Source organism: Onychostoma macrolepis, chromosome 03 (assembly GCF_012432095.1).
Source record: "Onychostoma macrolepis isolate SWU-2019 chromosome 03, ASM1243209v1, whole genome shotgun sequence".
Lineage (NCBI taxonomy): Eukaryota > Metazoa > Chordata > Actinopteri > Cypriniformes > Cyprinidae > Onychostoma > Onychostoma macrolepis.
This window is the reverse complement of record NC_081157.1, coordinates 18,493,121-18,503,369: the sequence shown is the minus strand read 5'-3', so window position 1 is coordinate 18,503,369 and position 10,249 is coordinate 18,493,121. Positions and strand designations below refer to the sequence as shown.

Genomic DNA, 10,249 nt, shown 5'->3' with positions numbered 1-10,249 from the left:
CTGTAGCGCCATTTTGGAGAGTATCACATACGTAAACAAAGTATGCAACGTATGTACACGGATACGTTGTTTACGTTTAGATCAAAGTGTAAACGATGTACACAACATATCCGCCTATCCGAGCCTTGATCGTGTAAGGATCATCACTGTCTATGGAGAGTCAGAAAGCTCTCGGATTTCATCAAAAATATCTTAATTTGTGTTCAGAAGATAAACGAAGTCTAACGGGTTTGGAGTAATTAATGACAGAATTTTCACTTTTGGGTAAACTAACTAAACTAAACTAAAACTACTGCTGTCAAACGATTAATCGCGATTAATCGCATCCAAAATAAAAGTTCTTGTTTACATAATATATGTGCGTGTACTGTGTATATTTATTATGTATATATAAATACACACACATACAGCATATATTTTGAAAATATTTACATGTATTAACATGTATATATTTATATTCGTAAAATGTATATTATATATAAATATAATTGATATGTAAACACTACACATTTTTCTTAAATATATACATGCATGTGTGTGTATTTATATATACTTAATAAAAATACACAGTGCACACACATATATTATGTAAACAAGAACTTTTATTTTGAATGCGATTAATCGTTTGACAGCACTATTTAAAAGATTGTACATTATAAATTATATTATTCAAAATGTGCACTTTGTAATAATGTGAAATTAAATTATGTACTTTAATGTACATTCTTATTATGTTCTAAAAATAAACTGGGTTATTTTGTTGGGTTGAGCCTATTAGCTCATTTTGTGTTGCTGGCTGGTCAAATGCAGCTCTTTCTCACGCCTCGACATAACAACCCAGCGGTAAAGTTACTCCGCGTGGGCGATTTCATCCTCTTCAGGAAAGAGCGGTTCACAGCGTTGCCGAATTGGTGCATTTCTATGGTGAGATACAGGTGTGTGTTTTATTTCATCTATAAAATTGGGTCAGGTCAGGTGTTCTGTCCTATATTTACCCCAAATCGGGTTGTTTTTGCAGGTGTGTGTGTGTGTGTGTGTGTTTTTTTTTTTATGAATTATGTTTAAATAATCTTTTGTCATTCTTTTACACTGTGCACATGTAAAGTACTTGATTAGAATTGATCTGTAGTGTTTTGTTTGATATTACATTTAAAGTTAATAATATTTTAAATGTACTAAATTGCAACTTTATCACTGCGAATGTTTAATTACAAATATATTTAAATAAATTACATATTTCAACAGAAATGACTTTAAAGTGGATTTTTTTTTCTTGTCAGTAAATTTGGCAGCACAATTTAAATAAAGAAAAGTAAAAGGAAATACATTTTCTTAGTCGAAAAACAACTGTATTAATATTATTTATTTTACCAAACAAACAAACAAACAAAAACACATCACATGGTTAACATATGTCATTACAGTCATTGATATTACCTGTGTTTTGTATTATGTGCTTATTTGTATGAAAACTGTGCCAACTTTGCTTTAGGGGTAATTCATAACTAACTATAAAACGTATACGCAATAGTTATTTACCACCAACAAATAAAATAAAATGACTGATGAATAATACCTCTTATACAGTTTGAAGAGGATTACATTTTCATTTATGATGATTTTACTGGCAGACACTATGGTTGAAATGGTGAATTTCATTTGGGAGAAAGAAATGTCATGATAAATAAATAAATGTACTTTTAATTCACATTTATTATTCTTTTGATTTAGAGAACCATATAACTATGTTCTTCTTTTTATAAAGTTTAAAGAAAAGAAAAGAAAAGAAAACTCATAATCATGTATCGACTCGCTTATCTTGGGCCACAATAAAAATGGAGCCGCTTTCATTCCGCATCGGTTTTCCGGAACAGCCCGAATGACGCTCGGCTCGTGTTCGGCTCTGCGAAGTCATTGTATGTAAACAAGGTCAAGTATTCGCTGCAGCATTCATTCTCCTCTGACTCGCTGGACGACTTTCTCCGTGGAAGGACCCATCCTGCGGCACAGCACACCTCTCACAGGTACAGTGATGAATGCATACAGACATATGATGCTATGCACGCTCAATTATTTTCTCCATGTCTATTTTATTTTATTTTTTGGAAACCCCGTGCAGCATGTTGTTTTCTCATGTAGGTCATGAAAACACAGCATGGCATTGTTTACATACACTCGCAGTGTGAAGATCATGCGAAATATGTTGTGTCGGACTGACTTGAGAATGTCGTTCAAGGGCATTACCTCATCAATATACATGAAAGAGCTTGTGCAGTGCAGCAAAGTCATGTGTCTCTTCCAGTATTTATTCAGCAGCTCTAGACCCTTTCAGAATTACAATGCAGTCAAATTTACAATGCTCAGATTTTTATTATATTAAAATGCATGATGATATTTATAAGCCTTTTGAACTCCATTAAAAATGCTGACATTTGAAATCAAATTGCACGTACAGTATATATATATATATATATATATATATATATATACTAAATATAGGATCCTAGACGATTTTGTGTAAGATAGTTTTGAAGTCTTACCTGTCTGTTTACAGCAATGATACAATAGATTATTATAATTGGTATTTAGTTATAATAATTTCATATTATTTAATATGAATTTTGTTGTATTAGCTCGAATACCGTATAATGTCAAAGAAAATATCAGTCTAAGCTATATGAAATGACTAATATAATTACTGCAAATGAGCAGCAGCACTATATTCTTCCTCTTTGTCTATGTTTTATTACTAAGAATGTCTTTAACCTTGTTAACAGGAGTTGTTTGGATAATCCTCCACCACACGATTTACCCGCTGATGATCGTCACAGCTTTGAGTCACGTGTGCTCTCTTCGGTCACGTGTCCTCTCACCTCTGGATTTTTAATATTTAAATAATAAACAAAATGAGCTTTTGCATAGATAGTACATTTTGTTTATTTATTTAGTGATCTTAATGTCCAAAAGATTTTTTTTGTTATCGTTTTTGCTCATAACTCGATTTTCTGACAGATGATAAAATGTGTGGGGAAAAAATAGCTCTGGCAAACACCCACAGCACTCCAGCATGATGGCGGACAAGCACCACTTATCTTCATAAAAATGATAAAATCTGGTTTTGTTGTCATGCTACACTTGTGAAAAGTGTGAAGTACACTTTAGGATTCTTTTAAAATTGTGCTTATTATGGAAATCATTCACTTTAAAAGAATAGGCCTAATTAAGTGCAAACTGAATGTAATGTTTTCTGACACGTAATTGCAATTAAATTATAAAAATGTATTATAGTTCAATTTAAATTTAATGCCATTGCAAAAGAGTTTTTTTTGATCCACTTAAGTAAGACTAAGCTCTCAGTATATCATTTTATAATTACTTCTATTGTCTTTGAAATATGGTTAAAGTGAACTGCTGAATGTACTGACAAACATTTATGATAAACTAAAATATACTTTAATGCCATTTCTTTTGAAATGTTTGTCATGTCACAAAAGTGCAAATTTTAAGAAGGTGTACTTAAGTGTCTAGACACAGTCATTAAAGTATACAATCTTTAAGTGCACTTAAAGTGGCCTTTTATTTCATTATTGTATTATCTCTAAATATAGTTTGAACAATGTGACCCTAGACCACAAAAGCAGTCATAAGGGTCAATTGTTTTGAAATTGAGATTTATACATCATCTGAAAGCTCAATACATAAGCTTTGTTAGGATCGGACAATATTTGGCTGAGATACAACTATTTGAAAATCTGGAATCTGAGCGTGCAAAAAATCAAAATACTGAGAAAATTGCCTTTAAAGTTGTCCAAATGAAGTTCTTAGCAATGCATATTACTAATCAAAAATTTGGAAAATTAGGAAATTTACTAAATATCTTCATGGAACATGATCTTTACTTAGTATCCTAATGAGTTTTGGCATAAAAGAAAAAACCCATACAGTGTATTGTTGGCTATTGCTACAAATATACTCGTGCTACTTATGACTGGTTTTGTGGGCCAGGGTCACAAATATACTTTAAAGATTTTTAGTACACTTCCAATACAATTAAGCACACTTATTTTTCTCAAGAGTGTAGACCATGCGCTCGTATTGTGTAAACGTTGAACTCCTGAAGCTGTGCTTTATTCAGGTCAAGGGCAAGGTGTGAGTGTTTTGGTCTTATATATCTGCTTAGTGTTTAATCATTTACCTGTTGTCAAAGTTAACAAGCAGTCTGCTGGGTTGACACATTGTTTTTGAAGTTTAAATTAGGTTTGTGTATCACTCGGTAAGAAAAACCTTTAAATGACCTATAAGTTTTGACAGATAACCTTTGTGATTTCCTGTTTTTGGTCTAGTTATTTCCTCTGGTGAAGGATTTCTGTGAGCAGCAGCCACCATGATGCAGTGTCTTCAGTTTCTGGTTGAACCGACCAGGAATGTTACTGAGAAGTTTAAGGTACCTTGCACAAATATGTTTGTCAATCTGTTCTTCTTACACACAATGACATATAAAAACAGAATAGCATGCAACTGTTGTTTCAAACCTTTCAGTAGGCATGACAAAGTTTGTCTATCTTTTAGTCCAAAAGTGAGATAAAATGCTCTTTTAGCTGGTCATTGTGACCGATTTCAATAGCTGTGAGTCTTTTGCTGCTCATTAACCGGAGACAAAGACACAGGAAGTAGATGAGTTGCATTTTAATGAAACACTGTTCTTGTTTGTTTGCTGTAAACTTAATGAAAAACCTTCCTGAACCCGAATTAATTGACAACATGCTGAAATAGTTTCACGTAGCCAAACTTTTGAACTTTCAGAAAAATTCTGGTCCATATTACAGCTTACCCTGCTGGAAAAACAATAGAAACCATCACAGAAAATTCTAATGGTTTCCACTACAAATACCATTACAAACATTACAAACAATCAACTTTTAACTATTAAAAAATGGTTTTCTGTAGTGTGTTTTGGGACATATTCCATTAGGATTTATTGGTTTTAACAAGCCACCAAATAGAAGGCAACCAATTACCAGTAGAGAACAACAGGGTACATTACAGTTTACATTAAAACCAATACAAGTCCCATTATAACCAGTCTTACTAATTTTGTAATGGTATCTATTGGTTTTTTTCAGCAGGGTAGTCCAGCCAAGAAACTTCACGAGTGACACAAAAAGAGACAGATCACAGTTTGTTTTGTTCGTCAATGTGACGATTTCTGTCAACTCAAAAGTAATATGTACAGATTGATTCATCTGATGAATTTGTTCTTTTGTGTTTCAATAGGGCCTGTAGGCAGTCCATCACTGAGACTAGCCTTGAAATAGCTTTGAATTTTTAGTGTTTACCAAGATTCATATGACATTTAATAAATTTATGCATTTAGGAGTTTCATAAGAAGGTGAAAAATGAGAAGAAAGAACCGCTGGACGAGAGCCAGCAGTTCATTGTCAACCTGGCCAAGGATCTGGGACGCGTCTGTCAGGTACAGCCACTGATAAATGTCTAATGCACCAAAAAATCAGAGCTGATGGCTGAATAATCGCAGGAAAAATTAGAATTTAATTGGCTTCCATTCCCAACAGGATAGTGAATTGGAACTTGAATGACAGAAAGAAACATTCAATGACATATTCAGTAACTTTAAAAATACTTTCATTTATATATATATATATATATATATTTATTTATTTATTTATGAAAAACTAATAAAAAATATTTATTTATTTATTTATTTATTAGTATTTTATTAGTATTAGTAATTTAAGAAAAACTAATAATTATTTATTTATTTGTTTGTTTGTTTGTTTTTCTTAAATTATATCTATGGTTTGGATTAAAACTTAAATTTAGATTTAATATTAATAAAAAATATTTATTTTACCAAAGACAAAAGCATTCATACAAAGTAAAGAGATTGTATACTTAATCAGTTTATTTTACTTAAGATTTAAGCCTTCCTTAATGTAGGTCAATATAATAAATATATATATATATATATATATATATATATATATATATATATATATATATATAACTAAATTAGCTGTAAATTAGCGGCATTAATATGAAAGTCAAGTTCAAATGACTTTAATGTTTATTGCAATATCGTATATTCTGTTATGTACTAAAAAAACTGAAAACTCACATTGACTAAATGGCAGTTGTTGAACTTTTTCAGTGCTCACTGTTTAAAAAAAATGAAAGATAACAAAAAATAAAAATTCAATTTCAATAGGTAGCATTTCAAACACTATCGTTTATCATATGTTGACCTCAACATGTTGTATGGTTTAAAAAATAATATGTTACAAAAAACTTGATTTTTAAGATATTAATCAAGTTTTAATTCTGCTTCTTTAATTTGAAATTCAATTATTTGTTCTATTTGCTACTTAAATTAAAATCCAGTAAATGAACTTATTTCGAATTATTCGGTTCTGATGGTACGTGTGTGTTTTCTTCTCTCCTGGTGGCCGTAGAGGTCAGAGGTGTTGGAGAACATCTCAAAGAGTGAGGATGTGTGGCCCACTCTCACCTGCAAGGCCTTCATTCTGGAGTGGGCATCGCTGCTAGAGAGCAAGGCAAGATACTCATTTATACCTATTATACCTTTACTGTGTTTTTTATGCACCCACTGAAACCAAATTGCTGCAAATAAATGTACTTTTTTGACCCCTTAAAAGGCTGCTTATGTAGGCAGCTCACTAGCTCACCAGCTCACCAGAACTAGAGTGTCACCAAATATTGTTCTAACAGAAAAGACCAATGCTGACTGATGGATGGCCAGAGAGAAGTGACTGGAAGGATCTGGCTCTGAGCAGTGAGCAGGATATGGAGAGCGCCAAGAGAGTCATTCTCACCTGGACCAAAGACCTGAGGGCCCAACCTGAGGTACAAACACACTCGCTGGGTTTCCATGTTTTTAATTGGGACATTCTAAATGCTATTATTTTTTGAATATTCATTTTTTTGGTGAACTTTTCCTTTAATAGTTGCATGTCAGTTATGTTGAGTTTGCAACATTTGCATAATTTATTCCCGCTTTCCTGTGTAGCAAAGTGTGTGGCCTGGAGAGCAGGTGGTGGCGGCTTTGGATGACTTTGAGAATCACTGGAAAAAAGGTCGGATGGCCACCCTGCAGTCGGCCATGGAGCTGGTGTTCTGGATGCTAATCAACAAAGAACTAGACAAGGTGTGAAGAAAATAACATTACAGAAGCTAAGAGTTTAATTCAGTTTTTGTAACATAAAACTGATTTTTTTTGTGTGTGTTTAGGAGAACATTCCGCAAAAGTGGCTTATGTGGAAACAGAGGAGCCAAAAAATAGGTCTGATCATCACGTCAGTTTCTTGAATATCATGAATATAAGAAAAAATGATTTCAGATGTGCTGTAAACTACTTCAGCTGTGGCTAACCTTGTTCATGTATCTGTCAGGTAGTAGCGAAATATAATGCCTGGTATTAAAACATCTTGCTGACAGCACCTTCATTTTTCTATTATTTTTTTGTTTTTGACTTAGGTTCCACCCCATATATTCCTCATGTAGGTGAGTCATGTCTCATTTGTTAATGTTTCTCTTTTGAAAATCTGAATGGATATTCTGGACATTTTTGCAATTATAGGGTGGATTGAATATTAAGACTCACTGTGAAATTGAGCTAACTATTGCTGTTCTTTTATTTAGTGTGGGACTGGATCAGTGATGCAGGAGGTAAGGCGTTTATTTGTTTAATACTGTAAAAACAGTAATATTATGAAATATTATTATAATTTAAAATGAAATTTTAAAATGTAATTTATTCCTGTGATGCAAAGCTGCATTTTCAGCATCATTACTCCAGCTTTCAGTGTCACATGATCCTTCAGAAATCATAATAATATGCTGATTTGTTGCTCAAGAAATGTATTATTATTATCAGTGTTGAAAACAGTTGTGCTGCTTCATATGGTTTTGGAAAACATGATACATTCTTTAAGGATTTTCTGATTAATTGAACTATAAATATATTTTTTAACATTTTAAATGTCTTTACATTTGTGAGCAAATTAATGTGTCCTTGTTAAATAAAAGTGTTCATTTAAAAAATAAATAAATGCAATAAAATCTTACCAACCACAAATTTTTGAATGTTAGTGTAAATAACGTTAGCATAGCATTAGCATGTTGCTGACACTGTGATATTCTACTAAGTATACATGTCACTGAAAAATACTGAGTAAAATTTAGAATTGTAGATTGAACTATTTACTTTTAATTTAACCGAAACTACCAAAATACTATTTAATACCAACAAGTAATCCACCATCTTGTTGTAATGCATTATGGCACTACAAGTATAGCATCACATACAAATATACATAGTATTTGTGATGGGGATAGAATTAAAGCGCGTTCACACTAAGAACGATAACTATAAAGATATTATATTAGCGTCCACACCAGCTGTCAATATCATCTGTTTCTTCTAAGCGCACGCTCGTCTGCCGCTTTAAATTCTCGAGCTCGTTACAGTAGGATGGATTCTGATTGGCTGTCAATGTTTGTATCGTTCATCAGCTGGAAAAAATCTTTCTGAAAGTGATTCCAACGATATTGGTGTGAACGGGGCTTTAGTCTAAATTCTAAATAGAGTATACATAGAATTTTGAATTTTGAGTTTAGAATTTTGTCTAAAGGTGGTACCTTACCATCTTTGTGACTTGGATGCTAGGCAGCTCTAAAGGTTTTGAAACAAAGTCATTTTCATTGATTCATAGTTTGTAAAACCGATAACACATTAGTCACAACCCTCCATTCATTCCATCATAGTGGAGGTGACCCTTGACCTGGACACGGCCAACCCTGACCTGCTGATCTCCGAGGACGAGAAGCGTATGCGGTGCGGTTTCGAGCGCAAAGAAGTGCCCAACTATCACCAGCGCTTCGACGGTTGGTGGTGTGCGGTGGGAACTGAAGGCTTCGCCTCTGGCCGCCAGTACTGGCAGGTGGATGTGGGAGAAATGGACTGGCGCATTGGTGTGGCCAAAGAGTCCGCCTTGCGTAAGGGCTTCAAGTCCCTGAACACCGACACTGGCTACCTGAGCCTGCGGCTGGAGCGCGGCACGGAGCTGAAGGCCCTCACCGTGCCGTTCACCACCCTGCCGGCCACCTTGATTCCTCGAAAGGTCGGCATCTACCTAGACTACGACCAGGGCCAGCTGTCCTTCTACGACGCGGAGAACCGCTCCCACATCTATACCTACAACGAGACATTTGACGAAAAGCTCTTCCCGCTCTTCGGAACGGTGGAGATCGTGAAAGACCTGGTGATCAGATCCCCCAGGAACAGGAGCCACTGCCTGTGTCCTGGCATATGTCTGTGGGGTTGAGATCCAGCCGAATCTCACCGGAGCCCAGTGCTTAATCTCTAGAACAGTGGTTTTCAACTGGACGCAACCTTAGTATGTTGCCATTTGTACAGATAGGGTCACAGGATCACAAATGCAAGTCTTTTTACCCATAGGGATTTTGTCAAGTGATTTAAGTCATGAACCAAACCAACCAACAATGAGGTGAATCACAACATTACAAACTCTGCTTAGAAAGGACTACAATCCCATGACGCATTGTGAATGACATCAATGAAATAAATAACAGTGGAGACACATATTTTAGTAGTTTGAGAGCATTTGTGAGCTATTGTGTCATTCGCAGTGCATCATGGTAGAGGGTGGGTGCTAAAGAATTATATTGGCACGGTTTGCTTTTTTCAGTTCCCTGATTGGTGGATATTACTCTGTAGAATCATGGGTAATGTTGTTTTTCACTGGATGAGAAACAATCAAAATTCAAACGACAATTAGAAAACGCTCAAGCTTTGAAGACAATTTCCTTCTTCAGCCAATACCATTCCAGCTAACAAAACTATATTCTGACAACATTTTGCTAACTTCTCATTAAGCTATGAAAGTGTTCTCCAAAACATAGGGTTATGTGAAGAAGGTTAGAGAAAACATTAAGGGAATATTCCATTTGATCATTTTGCAAACATTACGGGAATGTCACGTTTAAATGTTCTCTAGGTAGCAACAATTAGATGAACATCCAATGTTTCAGAAAAAAAACATCCCATGAATAATCTATAAATAATGTTTTGCATGCTAAAGTTTTGAGAACATTATTAAAGTCCAGATGTGACTTTAAACGAACATTCTATTAATGTTACTGGAAGAACATTTCTTCATAGCTTTTGAGAGAACGCTGCCATAACCTTGTT

At 34.3% G+C, this 10,249-nt stretch overlaps 1 protein-coding gene across 1 annotated transcript in view; it reads left to right on the top strand.

Moving 5' to 3' along the window:
- The first annotated feature begins 1,870 nt into the window (after nucleotides 1–1,870).
- LOC131536614 (E3 ubiquitin-protein ligase TRIM21-like) overlaps nucleotides 1,871–10,249 on the top strand; it is an 8,840-nt gene continuing 461 nt past the window's right edge. The window contains exons 1-10 of the mRNA XM_058769632.1: nucleotides 1,871–2,024; nucleotides 4,344–4,444; nucleotides 5,375–5,473; nucleotides 6,471–6,572; nucleotides 6,748–6,882; nucleotides 7,046–7,183; nucleotides 7,267–7,318; nucleotides 7,513–7,539; nucleotides 7,678–7,704; nucleotides 8,803–10,249. The exon at nucleotides 8,803–10,249 is cut by the window's right edge and continues 461 nt beyond it. Coding sequence (XP_058625615.1) covers nucleotides 4,385–4,444; nucleotides 5,375–5,473; nucleotides 6,471–6,572; nucleotides 6,748–6,882; nucleotides 7,046–7,183; nucleotides 7,267–7,318; nucleotides 7,513–7,539; nucleotides 7,678–7,704; nucleotides 8,803–9,362 — 1,200 coding nt within the window. The 5' untranslated portion in view covers nucleotides 1,871–2,024; nucleotides 4,344–4,384 and the 3' untranslated portion in view covers nucleotides 9,363–10,249. The remainder of the gene's footprint in view (nucleotides 2,025–4,343; nucleotides 4,445–5,374; nucleotides 5,474–6,470; nucleotides 6,573–6,747; nucleotides 6,883–7,045; nucleotides 7,184–7,266; nucleotides 7,319–7,512; nucleotides 7,540–7,677; nucleotides 7,705–8,802) is intronic.